General features: G+C 46.2%; 1 protein-coding gene across 2 annotated transcripts in view; it reads right to left on the reverse strand.

The window, feature by feature from the left end:
* Positions 1 to 14,846, reverse strand: part of DHX30 (DExH-box helicase 30) — a 114,673-nt gene that overhangs the window by 56,406 nt on the left and 43,421 nt on the right. For both annotated transcript variants that reach the window (XM_085893095.1, XM_085893094.1), the window contains exon 8: positions 13,826 to 14,266. In XM_085893095.1, coding sequence (XP_085749221.1) covers positions 13,826 to 14,266 — 441 coding nt within the window. The remainder of the gene's footprint in view (positions 1 to 13,825; positions 14,267 to 14,846) is intronic.

Genomic DNA, 14,846 nt, shown 5'->3' on the forward strand with positions numbered 1-14,846 from the left:
TATGAATTTGGGAATTCGATTGCACACAACATTCAGGTTCCTTTCGTCAGTTATGTCGATAAGTGCTTGTTCCCCAGATAGTTCACCTTCCATTGTTTAATGGGCAGAAATCTATTAAGTGCGCTGTGTTATTCATTTCATTAGTTAGGGAGCGATCACGAAACAATGGAGACGTCCCTCCCCCTCTTCTGCGAAGAGGAAGAAGAGCCATTCCGTCCCGTGATTCATGACGTCAACAACTCTCTCCCACCCGTGGTTGAGCGGGGGATGGATCACGAGGGCACGAGTCATGCCGGGCGCGGGGGAGGGGGCAGAGAAGGATAAAGAGGAGATCCTTTCTTTGTTCGGTAGGAGTGGTCGTTCAGCAGGCCGTCGGGTCCTGTTTGGCTTGGGGCTTTCGGAAGCTTTTTGCTTCTGCTGAGTAGTTGTTCAGCAGGCCGTCGGGTCCTGCTTGGCTCGGGAGAGCTTTTTGCTTCGAGCTGCTTTGTTTGGAAGAGAGTTGAGCTAGTCGCTCTGCTCGAGCGGCGAGTGGTGGCTTCTTCTTCTTGGTTCGTGGAGCTCTTTGTTCTCCGTTTGGTTCCCGGCTTGGTGCGACTCATCGACATCATCTTGGAGGTGGTTCCTCGGGGAAGCAACGCATCGACGGGAAGGATCGGCGCCTCGTCTCACCAGCACGTGTTGAGAAGCGCGGGAGGATTCGCTGGAGCTCGGGAAGGATCGCGGCTCACGGCAATTGGGTTCAGCTCGCTCTCGCTGGAGCCCGGGTCCGAACAACTTGAAGACCACACGAGGTGGAGAGGTTCGAGATAGGTCCTGGGTTTCAGCTCACCTGTCCTCTGAGCTGGAGCCCGTTATTAAAGGCCTCAGCCACCATTTCGTGTGTGTGTGTGTGTGTGTATGTGTGTGTGTGTGTGTGTGTGTGTGTGTGTGTGTGTGTGTGTGTGTGTGTGTGTGTGTGTGTGTGTGTGTGTGTGTGTGTGTGTGTGTGTGTGTGTGTGTGTGTGTGTGTGTGTGTGTGTGTGTGTGTGTGTGTGTGTGTGTGGTGTGCGCGTACGTGTGTCCGTGGGCCCGTCTAATAAGTAGAGAATTGTTAAGTGCTTTGTGTGCTGTAAATGTTTGCATTGCATTTCGCATAGTCGGTATCGTTCTGCTCTTACGTGCTTCCCGAGTTCCCCATTATTATTAATAAATACCCCAATTGTTAAATGCTTTCAGCTCGTCGCGTCGATTCTTTCATTGACTGAGCATTTCGTGTGTTGGGAGTTAGAAAGCCGTTGGTTTGCCGTAAAAGGGGGACATTTGGACGGACGGTTCTCGGCGATTAAGCAGCTCGGAATCGCGCACGGGACAAGCTGCTTAAGCGGCTTGTTCCGTACGAGTTCCGTTGAGGGTGGAATACGCCGGTTGTTGGATCACGTGGGTATTTAGGTACATTGAAGATTGGCAATCGATCCTACCCCACGTGATCTGCCCATTGGCGTATTTCTGTTCTTGTACAAGGACCCGTCGACTCGGAGTTATCCGGGCGGTCATCTGTACTCCGGGCGATCGGTCGGGCCGACTCGACTTGCGGCTCCGTCAGAGCGGTCGGTTGGCGGCCGACCACCGGACGACCGTAACAATATAATGGGGTTCTCCCCAAGAAAAAATTTGAAGGATAAGAAAATTTTATGAAACAGAAGATGGACCACACAGTTGCCAAATTAGATCAGTGTCTCATAAATGCATCAAATCTCTCAGTGCACCTGGCTTTAAGGCATTACACCGAGATCATAAGACAAATATTGAAATACATGCAGCCTTACATTTTTAAGGATGATGCATCTGTTCGTTACAATGACTTTACGCCTGTTTGATTATCAGATTAATCTTTACATTTGTAATTATCAATTACTTTACATCTGTTCGACACACGGTGAGGTGGGGCGGTTTGGCGTGGATGCCTGCGGACTCGGCTCAGTTTTCCCTCGTGGGTTGGCCCTGCACAGCAGAATACTGGCGAACAGAGTGAGAGGCTTGGCAGAGAGTCTGAACAAGGAGGATTGCACATGGGAGTCGAGGGTCAGACTGAGGACAAGGAATTGAGTGTTAAAGGCAATGACTGTTTACTTTGAAAATAGATTTTTTTTCTTTTAAAAAAAAAAAAAAAAAAAAAAAAAAAAAAAAAAAACTTTAGTAAGGGAGGAGTGAGTCATTGAGGGAGGAGTGCATAGTCGAGTGTTGAAGTTGAAAATGAGAACAAGGAGGGGGGGGAGACAAGCAGCGAAAGAGGTGTGCGTGCATGCACACACGATGGGGACAGCAGGTGAGAGTCGATGGTCCAACAGGTCAGACAGAAGCACTGCTGATTGATAACGTGAACGTCCCAAATTATCCAAGATGGTACAAGGTCTGTCAGGTGGGCAGCGATTCAGAAGAATGGTCCAGTTGGGTAGTTTAAATGTGGGATCAATGGGGGAAGAGGGTCGAAGTGGAGATGATGCAGGGAAGGAGTTTGGAAGTGTTGCATGTGCAGGAGACCAAATGGAAATGGAGACAGGGCGAGGACACAAGCTTTGGTAGGAGGACACAAGCTGTTGCATTGCATGCAGGTGGTGACGGAAGGAGTAATGGCGTGAGAATAGTAGTATCGGAAGAGATCAGCAAGCAGGTGGTCAGAGTGGAAAGATGGGAGGGATGAATAGTTATGGCATGGGTGGTGATCCAGAAGCAAATTGTTTGTGTTTTGTCAGTATATGGGCCACAAATGGGAAGGTCTGGGGTCAAGATGCAGGAATTCAGGGACACACTGGAGAGGATGATGGGAATTATTGAGCTGGAGGTGATGCTGTGCATTGCAGGGGACTTTAACGCGCATGTGGGAGTAGCAGAGCCGGGTGAAGATGAATGTGTTGGTAAATTTGGTTTGAGAACGAGGAATAGAGAGGGTCGCGAGCTGGTGGCGAGAAATGGGATGGCCAAAGCTGGTTCATTCTTTCAAAAGCGGGAAAGCCATCAGATTTTCCATAGGAGTGGAAAACATAGAACATAATTGGATTTGGTGGTGGTAAGGAAGTGACAGTTGTGGAGGGTTGAGCATTGTAAGGCAGTGGCAGAAGAGCATGTTACCACCCAGCACAAGCTTGTGATGTTTGTGGTATGGATAAAGAAAAGGAGGGAGGTCAAGAGCAGGGGTTGGAAAATTATTAGGTGGAGGAAATGTCGGGGAAAACGTTTGCATAGAGAACAAGGAGAGGTCGAGGGCTAGGTTTGAGCAACTTCGCGAAAAAGCGGAAGAAGTACAGAGAGGTGTCTAGGGGAATTGTAAAAGTTTCGTGTGGAAGGATGTCAGAAAAGGGTGCATCGTCAAGGGATATAAACCAGATATGGTGGATGGAGTAGGTAGTGAAGACAGTTGGTGCAAAGAAGCAAGTTTGGAAGAGGATAGAGAAGATCAAGGAAAGGGGGAGGCAGCTGTATGCGGGGCTGCTGCACAAGGAAAGGGGGAGGCAGCTGTATGTGGGGCTGCTGCACCTGTATGGGCAGAAGAAGAAAGCAGCAAGGAGAGCTGTGGGATAAGGCGAGGAATAATATGGAAGAGGAGGTGTACAAGTTGGAAGAGAATGATGGGAGGAAGATGATATCTAAATTGGCTTGTGACAGGAATGATGATTGTAAGGACATTTGGGGTGGGGGGGGGGGGTGCAGTGATTGATGGTGGTTAGGGGGGGGGTGGGAAGGAAGCAATGGTGAGCTGGAGCTACCGTATTATGTCGAGGGGAAAGTGGAATTGGTGGAGATCAGAGGAGGATGTGCGCACGACTTTGAAAAGGATGAAGGGAAGAGCGCAAGGCTTTGATGATGTGTGTACATAGATGATAATTGCAGCTGAAGAAGTCGGAGTCAGTTGGACAAAGAGGCTGTTGAATGCACGTATGAGAAAGGGTTCAATTCCAGAGAGGCGGAAGACAGGGTTAATTGTGCTGATATGGAAGGGGAAGGGCGATGTTTGAGTTCCAAGGAAGTACGGGGGAATTATGCTCCTAAGTCATGTCATGAAGGTGCTGGAAAGGATTCTGGATGGAAGGATAAGGAAGAGTGTGGAGATGGAGATCGGAGAAGACCAGCAGCGGTTTAAAAAGGGTATGGGGATGATGGATGCGATGTTTGCCCTGAGACAGCTGGTGGAGAAGAGGTTGGACATGCAAGGTGGGATGTTATTGGGATTTTTGGACCTTGAGAAGGCCTATGACTGCCCCGAGAGAGATGGTGATGGTGACACTGAGATGGATGGGAGTGCCGGAAGCAGACGTCAGGTATAAGGGAATGAAGGGAAGAGTTTTGGTTGGTCCTGGAATGTGAGGAGTTGAGTGTGAACAGATTTGAGGCAGGTAAGCTCTCTCAGCCAACTCATGTTTGTCATGGTGATGTAGCTGGAAAGAAGGAAGGTGAGCTTGAGGGGTAGTATGCAGAGGATGTTGTACGTGGACGATCTGGCTCTTGTGGTGGAGAGTAAGCGGAAGGTGCAGGAAGTACTGGGGGAATGGAAGGAGGCATTTGGGAAGAATGGGCTGAAGATGAGTATGGAAAAGACTCAGGCGATATGGGTGGGCAGCAAAGAAAATAAATTAATATCAGGTTAGAGGTGAAGGAGATTAGGCAGGGAAATAGGTTTGAATATCTAGAAGGAACAGTGACTGGGGATCGCAAGACCGAGGCAGAGGTGCGGAGGAGGATTCAGGTGGGTGTGAATGTGTGGAGGATGGAGGAGGGAGTAATGGCAGACAACGATAAAGAAAATTGAAAGGGAATATTCTGATGTCATGTGCAATGCAGGCCGACCTTCACGGCCTGGAGATGGTGGCACTGACAGAGACAACAACAGAGGCTGCAGGTTTGTGAGAACAACTGGGTCAGGAGGATTGCGGGAGTGAAGAGGGTGTATAGAAGAGGATGGATGAACTGACGGAGAAGATTGATGTGCAGATGAGGCTTGTAGCAAGGTATTATGTACACATTTAGGACACGGGGGACCAAAAAATGAAAGTCATTGTATGATTAAATTTTGCAAATCATTTGTTAGCCAACATCATGGGGATTCAGGATCTATTTGGGCAGAGCTTAATTCTTCCTCTTTCTATTGCTCTGACAGGGTCAAAGTTGGTTATCAATTATTATCTGTATCAAGGAACCACTCATATCATTCTAAAATTGGTCTGATGGCTTTGATATGTATTATACACTAATTGGAAACCACATATATGAAGAATATTTGGTTTTCCTGATATTTGACCTTGAGCAAAGAGGTCAAGGTCATATGAAATTAACAAATTGATCAAATTGATCAGTGTTCATTCAGGTCATAAATATATATGCACATAAACTTAACCATAGAAATACATGCTGTGATGAACCAAACTAACATCTTAGGATTGAAAGTGCAGATTTCTTTAAAACGTTACGTACTTCCTAACGCCCTTTGATGTTCTGTATACTGAATACAAACTGGCCTTTGGTATTGATTTTTATATCATAGGGCCATCTTGGTAAACTTATTCTATGGTTATAAAATCAAGCTTATAGCTACCAGTAATTTTGTAGCAGCTTGGTAAATGCAATTTGTTACGTACTTCCTAACATTTTTGACCCAATCATGGAAGTGAACCTAAAAACTGGTATGTAGTAATGATCCATGTTGAAACTTGACATTTTAAATCATCACTTTATGCAGAAGTAAATTGCTATTTAAGATGTTCTATCAGATGCATTTCAAATTTCTGGAATAAGATTTTGTAAGCTTCACGATGACTGGGGGAAATTTTGCAAAATCTGAGAGTTTACACATTTGAAGGTGCCAAGATATGCAGAAGGTCATAAGAAATGTACTGTTTCGAGGAATTGTTCTATTCTTATGTATAATGATATATATTATTACAGTTGTGGAAATTCACAGAACACCATTCAGGTTCCCCGAAGATCAGTTATGTCGATAAGTGTGTGTTCCAGGTTATATTTCTCCACCAATGTCTAACGGGAATTATTCGTGTACCAGGCTGTGCATCTTTGAGTTAACCGTTATTCTTTTTCTATCTTTATTTTAAAACAAACAATATATCACTATCATCTCCACAAACAACAAGTCCTCACCATCATCTCCACAAACAACATCATCTCCACAAACAACAACATTTCAACAAACAAACAACATCTCCTCACCATCATCTCCATGGCGCCGCCATCTTTTCACCAGCAACAACATCCCCAAAAACCAACATCTCCACAGGCGAACACGATGGCATCCTCGCAGCGGCAGGGTGTTTTCAAACACGGCTGCGTTGTGAGAGCGATCTCAAACGCGTCCGCGCATGACTTTCAAAACGGATCAAAACGACGAAAGGGGCAGAGCCAGTCGGGGGTGAAGGGTCGAAGGTGAAAGACCAAGCACCCCACCCCCCCCTCCGCCCCCGAACCCGATAAAAGGCCGGGCTGAAACGCCGAGAAGAGAGTTCTTGGGCTGGGCCGTTACAGTCGAGTTTGGAGTCCGGTGGAGTGTGGAGTCCAGTTCAGAGGAGTCGGTGTGGAGAGCGCCAGAGTTGGTCGGAGTTGGTCGAGTTGCAGCCGGAGAGAAGTCGCCAGCAGGCTACATAACAGTCTGGACGATCGAGCCCTGAGTCGGTCGAGCGACGCTGAGGAGTGAGCGGGCTCTTAAAGAGCATCAACTCAAAAAGAGCAAGGCCCATTCGCTCCTCTGAACAGTCGTCGGCCAGGCCCGATCGACCAGGCCGCGCTGCTAGGCCTGGGACCAACCAAGCCATCGTTACCACAGCTGCCGCTTGGACCACAGCGACATACAGAGGGTCGCCAACGAAAAGACCATCGAGTCGCCTCAAGGGTGACGAAGGTAACCTGCATGGATGGCCTCACAGAGCTCCTTCGGTCATCCCAGCTTCAAGGAACATTAAAGGCTTACGAGCCCAGTTCTCTTCTTTCTTTTCTGGGGTTTTTGCATGGAAGTCTGTGGCACCTTGTCCTTAAGTAGTGAACTGACTAGGTGCATGTAGATAATAAATAGATATAGGCTCTTGGTCTTTTTGCTCGTGTCTTGTCCCCTATCCCCCCATTCATTGCATACGTGTACAAATAAATGTCCCCCTTTGTTGAAATGTCACCTGCTCGTTGCGTCCTTTCCTACCATTGACTGCCATAATTGCATTCGGAATAAGTAGCTGGCTGATTAAATAGCCGATAAAATGTACATCTGGTCCGACGGGGCTTGGCGATATAAAACCGCTCGGCAATCGCAAACGGAACGAGCTGCTTAAAAGTGGCTCGTTTTCGTGTAGGCTCCGTTGAGGTGTAAATCCCCGGCATTTCTGTCTGCGCGAATAATTAGGCCAAAAAAAAAAAAAAAATGTTGCATTGGCGTAACCCGCCCGACCCTAAAAATTCCGCCGACCCTACGTTTTTTTTTTTGTTTTTTTGCTATCGAAAAATTTTGCCGACCCTATTTTATTGCTATTTTTGTTGTTTTGCTATCGTTTTCAAGTATCTTGTTGATTGCGATCGCGATCGCAAAAACCCGGAAGTGTTTCGGACAGAACCCGCCGACAAAAAGGGTGGTACTCGAGCCGGGGGAGATTTTGGGAGGGATTTATTCGGAAAAAATAAAAATAAAAAAAAATAAAAGATCCCGACCGACCTACCCTATTTTTCAGTGACCCGTTACGCCAATGCAACATTTTTTTTTTTGGCCTTAGGTGCATTGGCAATTCGGCGATCAATCCTGTAGCGCGTGGACAGAAGAGTTGGCTGATTTATGGTGTGGTTAACAACACCCATAGCTGGGTTTCGGCGTTGATCCGAAAAGCTGCGACTGGATTGTTCGTTCGGTGGGCACGCGCGGCTGCAATTTAGCTAAAGGTGGTCGCCGGCACGCCGAACGGGCGAAAATCCACAACAATATCAAACAAAAAATGCATTTTCAACCATTTTGGACAACATATATAATTATACATGTAACCCATTTCTAAAAAAATGAGCTATAAAAATGGAAAAAATAGCCTGTGTTTGGATAAAAAAAACATGCTTTGAAAGCAACTGTATCCATAGGACCCATAGCAAAGTATGCATTTTCTGAAAGCACAGACACTTGGGCATTATATGACAATAAGATTGTTTATCTTATTAAAACTGGGTTCAATTTCTAAGCTTTCTCCTCATTTAGGATCACAGTGTACACAATACCATGCTACAAGCCATGAGTAAAATGCCGGCTGTGATGGGCTGGACACTTTGTGCGGATGGGGGAAGAGAAAATGGCAAAGAGAGCGGATAGATTGAGGGGGAAAGGTCGGAGGAAAAGAGGTAGACCATGGTTGAGATGGGAGGATTGTGTAAAAAGGTAAATCCGTCAGGTATAGGTGGTTGGAGAGTGGAGGGAGTTGGATGAGGGCAGAGGGAGGTGGAGGAGTATCGTGGTCAAGCCAGGGCAGAAGCTTCATGCCATTGGACCTCACCCCTTATAAAGGGAAGAAGAGAACAAGAAGAAGTTCTGATTACGTCCATTTTTTTTTTTACGAGGTGCAATGTTTTAAAAATTGTCCATCGGTGAGTCAATATGTTATGTGACTGGTGTTGAGACAAAATGATTCCCCCTTAAAGTATTTATATATTTTTCAATGTGAGAAGTTAATATAGTGAGATACTACCACACCTGCCACAGACCTTTTTTTGTATACATTGTCAAGGCTCGTATGAGAGATAACACACAACGCACAGCAAGGGGGGCATGAGACAAGAGGGGCGGGAGTGGGGAGGACAAAACAGTGGGGAACAGAGACATTAGGAGATCTGTGGAAGGGAGAGGGATGGGACGGGGAACATGGAGTATACAAGATGGACATTACAGGGACTTTCAGGAAGAACAGCAGGGAATTTGAAGGAGGTGGGTTTGGGGTGGATTAACGCGGGTAGAAAAGATCGAGGTTTTGGATGGGGGACGATAAGAGGTGGTGATGAACAGCTGTTTTGAAGGCCTGGAGGGAAGAATGGGATTGAAGAGAGTGTGGGAATTTATTCCAAAGGCGGGGAAAAAAAGAGGAATGAAGGAGTGAAGGTGAGCAGCGATTCGTGATTTTTGTAGTTTTACCAGAAGTGGGTTGCTGGCAGACCTTGAATGTCCTGTGGAAATATGGTGGGGAAAATCGCAGACAAAGCAGGGGGGGCGAGACCGGAGAAGACAGAAAGACCACTGACCTGCCTGCAGTGAGAGGCCCAAAGACTCAGCCTCATCACGGGAAATACCAATGATCAGAAATGCCTTGGTTTCCACAGCGTGAAGCCGAGAAAGGTGTGAGGCAGGAGCACCAGCCCAGAGGGGAGAGCAGTGCTCCATCAGACTGCAGACAAAAGCTTTGTATGCTGCAGACGACTGCAGAGTCAGGAGCTCAGGTTGGCCGAGGAAAGACTTTGCACGACGGAGGATGCCCAGTCGACGACTGGCTTTGGAGGCCACATTGGAAATGTAGCTTTCCCAGGAAAGACAATGGCAGAGAGTGAGACCCAGAAGCTTGAATGAACAAACTTCTTCCAGAGGATTTTTGAGAAAGTAGATGGGGGGGGGGGTTCTAAACGGTACTTTCGGAGAGACAAAGTGAGAGTGTGAGATTAGTCAGGATTGAAAGACATGTTCCACGTGTTGGACCAGTTTGTGATTTTATCCAGATCTGCAGAGAGCGAAGAATCTGCTGCTTACCGGTCTGAGGGATGACAGATGGTGCAACAGAGGGTGGAGTCATCAGCAAAGAGATAAAGAGGATTTTCCAGAGTCAGAGAGATCATTGATGAAAACCAGAAAAAGAACAGGGCCCAGAACACTGCCTTGAGAAACTCCAGCCTGGACAGGAAGAGGGGATGAGAGAACTCCATTTAGGGTCACAAGTTGACTGTGACAAGAGAGGAAGTCTGCGAGCCATGAGTGGAGAAGGCCTTGGATACCATAAGAAGAGACTTTGTTGAAGGCCCTGTCACACCTTGACGATTCAGCCAGCGTATGCCTGACGTATGCAAAATTTGGCTAAAACGCTGGCACACGTCGAATACGTTATGGGTAAGTCTGTATACGTTAATAGCACGCTGGCATACGTCGTAGTACGCCGAGGTGTTAGACAAATTTTCCATGCTTGAAATTTTTCGATGTATGGCAGCGTATGACTCACACGTTCTGCATAATGCTGGCCATAATTGTAGGCACGTTACGCGATCGTTGACACACGTTACTTGTAAGTTACTCATAAGTCGAAACACGTCGAGGTAACCGAAACATATTTCTAACCTATGAGTAACGTGTTGTCGGCATGTTACGCGATCGTTGACAGACGTTACTCATAAGTCGAAACTCGTCAATGTAATGGTTAGCTTCAGTGTTCCAGACTCCCTGTTTTTTTTTTTGTTTTCTTTCTTCGGTATGACGGTGATGTTGACACTTCGATTTCTAGTGCGGTTATAATATAATATAATTAATAGGCTGCGCTCAACGATTTAAATCATAACCGCACTATAAATCGAAGTGTCAACATGACCGTCATGCCGAAGAAAAAAAGAAAAAAAAAAAAAAAAACAGGGAGTCTGGACACCGACGCTAACCATTACATTGACGCGTTTCAACTTTTGAGTAATGTACAAGTAACGTATGTCGACGTGTGTCAACGATCGCGCAGCGTGCCTACAAGTTATGCCAGCGTATGCGTCTGGCATTGAGGACCTCCATCCATTGTTGGGAGAGCAAAAGCAGCATGTCCAGGGTAGAGTGACCTGGTCTGAAACCAAATTGATGATCGGAAATCAAGCCATTGTGGAAGAGGAAGGATTTAATGTCAGAAGCGATGATGGATTCCATAACTTTGCTGATGATTGGGAGAAGAACGATTGGTCTGTAGTTACAGAGGTCTGTTTTTGCACCTTTTTCATGCAGGGCAGTAATGTTTGCTGATTTCCAAGCAGATGGCAGATGACCTTGAGCAAATGAGAGGGTGAATAGAACAGAGAGAGGGTGAGCAACAGCAAAAGAACAGGTTTTTAGGACGCGTGGGTTGATGCCGTCTGGACCGGTTGCAGAACGCGAGTCGAGGTTTGACAGCAAGCTCTCCACTTTGTCAGAAGAAAAGGACACAGAGTCCAGGAACAGTTGGGTGAAACAATTTGCACTGAAGTGAAATACTTTACATTTTAATACTTTACACTGAAGACATGAAATAGCTATGCCTGCATTTTAACGAGATTCATGGTGTCAATATGTGTAGCAGACGAAACAAATAATCTTGTTATGGAAATGACTCCCAAGGGTTGATAATTTTTTTTAAGTGTAGTTATTTAACGAGTGTTTAAAATAAGCATAAAAGCAATTGAATGTGATATCGGATATGCGTCGCGATCATGTTTAGACGATGGCCACCTCTCAAATGTCTGTCTGTAAATATAAATAAATAATAATAAAATAAATCGCCATTTCTTCTGACCTTATATTTGATGTGTAAACCTTTGGAATCTGGCTTCAATTGGTTTTTTTAAATCATTCACCAGGCCACGGAGCACAAGTTTAGGTGGGAAAACAGTGACCTGGGTCACTCGGCAGAAGAGGGGGGAGGGGCTGCTCAGGTGCCAAGTGGTGGATTGGTGGTCCCTCATTCATAAAGTGGAGCACGGACCAATAGGGCGGAGCAGGGAGGGGCTCAGTATGTCATGACCGACGGTGGGGGCAGAGGATATAAAAGGGGTGCGTCGCAAACAGCGGGAGAGCAGATGCCTGGGTCTGACAACAGAGAGGCTGCAAACAACCTGCAACACGCCTCCACTGAGCCAGTGAAGATTCCCCTTCTCGGCCATCACAGCTGGCTCTGCTGCTGACTGCAGTTTTCTGCGACGGCATCGGTTGGTCCCTGCTGTGTCCCACTGGGTTTCTTGTCTTGTAAATCCCTCAGTCTCTCTCTTGCCAAATGGATGTGAGCCCAGATAAGTTTGAAATAATTAACCGACCCATTTGTTGTTGATCCGTGGGCACGTGTATCAGTCGGAGTGGGGAATGATTTTGGTCAGTCGATTATTATTATTATTTTAATTATTATGAATTATTTTAATTCGGGTTGGTTTTGCAGGGCCAACCCCCTTTATAAGGGGGAATTATTATGAATTATTTTGTTGGTCAACTCATTAATTGTGCTTTGCTTCCTTTCGTTCCCCCCTTTTTTTTTTAATCACTGCCGAGGCTCGTGTGAGAGTGAACACACATAACGTACAACAAGAGGGGGGAGGAGAGGGTAGGACAAAACAGTGGGGAACAGAAACATGAGGAGATCTGTGGAAGGGAGAGGGATGGGGCAGGGAACATGGGGGTAAACAAGATGGAGATTACAGGGACTTTCAGGTCCTTACACTACAGGTACTTTCAGGAAGGAAAGCAGGGAATTTGAAGGTGTGTTTGGAGTGGATTAGCGGGGGGAGAAAAGATTGAAGTTTTGGATGGGGGAAGAGAAGAGATGGTGGTGACCAGTTGTTTTGAAGACCTGGAGGGAAGAATGGGATTGAAGAGTGCGGGAGTTTATTCCATAGGCAGGAAAAAAAAAAAAGAGGAATGAAAGGGTGAAGGTTTGCAGTCCTTCCCCATGCCATTTACCGTTATTGACATTAGCCCAGACTTGGTCTCAGGTGAATTGTGCTTGGCCTGATGGCTTCAACTGGTGGTTTTGTTAATCGCCGTTAAGGGTTGACTGGTTGTTGGAAAGGATGTCACGTGACCAAGGTTTGGTTGGCAACGCGGTTGCCTATCGGCGTAGAGCTTGGCTGATTCAATGGTTCCAACAGGTACGGTAGCGGAGATAAAAGGCCGCAATCTGACCTGAAGCTGTGGACTCACCTGACCTCTTGGATCATTTTTGCAAGACTCACCGGATTTGTATCAGGTAATCGGATCGACTGGATGACGGTAACAATATCACAAGACTGACTGGTAACTAGAAAAGGAATACAGTACTCTGTTAATCGTAAGAACAGTTTTCAATCAGTTGGTCCCTCAATTTACATGCATTTTTCTTCTCTCGGTACGCATGTACAAAGTTGCATTGTAAACCGGCTTGATCCGGTATTGAAGCCCAACTCATCTGTACACTGTCAGCCATTAGTCATCACAACCCATTCCTCTTTGCATCTCCTTTTTCCCCTCCTCCTCCAATTGTATGTTATTCTTCATTTTATGGTTGTGCTATTGTTTGTAGAACCAACAAGAAGCAAAGTTTTCCCCAAGGATTGATCTTGCACAATATCAAAGACAGATGAATTGGCGACAAAGTTTCATAACTAATCAGCATACAACAAATCGCTTGCGAATAGGATATGACACAGGCTGCACACAACCAAGTTGATGCAGATTATTGTTCAGGACGATTTCACTTCGGTCTAAATCCTGTAAGTATTGACAAAGAATATTAATTACAGAGACAACGGTTCAAAACAATATCTTAACAAATTTAAAAGCCAGACTTGAGGTGTGGCAAACAATTCCCCATGCACACCAGCCCTCGCTCTCCTTCAGAACAGGTCAAGACATCATCGTCGAAATATTACGGATGAAGAATAAACCTCAAAAGTTCGAAAAGAGCTAAAAACAAAGGCACACATTTTGCGAAGAGAGTCAAAGGGAAGATCAAACACAGCACTGCATTAGTCATCAGAAGAAATCCAGGTGCAGGCAAGTGAGCCTTACAGAAAAAGGTTGTGCAACAATTTACTTCTCCTTAAACAGACAGATAAAGAGAGAGAAGTATAATGAATAAAGAGAAATGTGAGCCCAGACCTGGTAGCCGACATTCCCACATAGTGCTGGACCCAGCTCATGTTGCACACGTTGACACACGGTGATGGCACTCAGCCTTCGTGGCTGCGTCACGATGACATTGCAGGTGACGCCACGATCCGCAAGCGCGGCCTGCTCCAGGATGAACTGCGGGATACGTGTCGTTTTGCCACACCCTGTATCTCCAGAGATGATGATGACACGGTGACGATCCAAAGCCATAAGGATCTCCTTCTTGTACTTGTTGATGGGTAGCACAGAGACGGGCGGTCGCAGACCCGAAGACCAAAGACTGTTCAGCTTCAGGTTCATGCTGCGTTCTAACTCTGCATCTAATGGAGTGTAGTCTTCCCCGGTGAAAATGTCTTTCTTGTCAAAACCCTCCAACTCAAAGTCCTCCTCATCCATCAGATCCTTCTGTTCTTCCTCAGAAGGTTCATTCTGCAGAAAGTTCATACAAATATACACACAAACACAAAAACAATGTGTAATCTTCATCCTGAAAAGATAAGGCACTGATGGAAGTGCTAATAAACTCCAACATGTACACGAAGCAAATAAAAGGGCACAAAAAAAAAAGAAGAGTAAATGTAAAAGGGGCTGGCAGATGGCCAAGAAGTACACACACTTGCCTGCAAGCTGTCTAGCCTGGGTTCGAATGATGACCTAGCTATAAACTGTCACCCCAGTGTTTCACAGGTAGGGTGATTCATCGATGTGTGTGCCGTCTCTCAGATGAACGTTAAACTGGGCGTCCCATCTGCCGGCATTCGCTCGTAGACATTTAAGATCTCACAGCATCCTTTGCGAAGAGTCGGCGAGTTATCGAGGGAACCATGAACAAATTCCAAATTCCTGCCCTAACAACTGCTGGGAAGGCAATGGGAAAACTACCCAGTGTAATCTTTGCTAATAAACTGCTTCAGCAGCACCGACACTCTGCAACAAAGTATGGTTCCCATCGTGTGCTGCCTTTTTGGCTGCTGGTTGCATCATTGGTTAGGGGCGCAGCAGTGATGCC

Source organism: Eptatretus burgeri, chromosome 8 (genome assembly GCF_056783735.1).
Source record: "Eptatretus burgeri isolate ZD-2024b chromosome 8, Ebu_testis_v1, whole genome shotgun sequence".
Taxonomy (NCBI): Eukaryota; Metazoa; Chordata; class Myxini; order Myxiniformes; family Myxinidae; genus Eptatretus; species Eptatretus burgeri.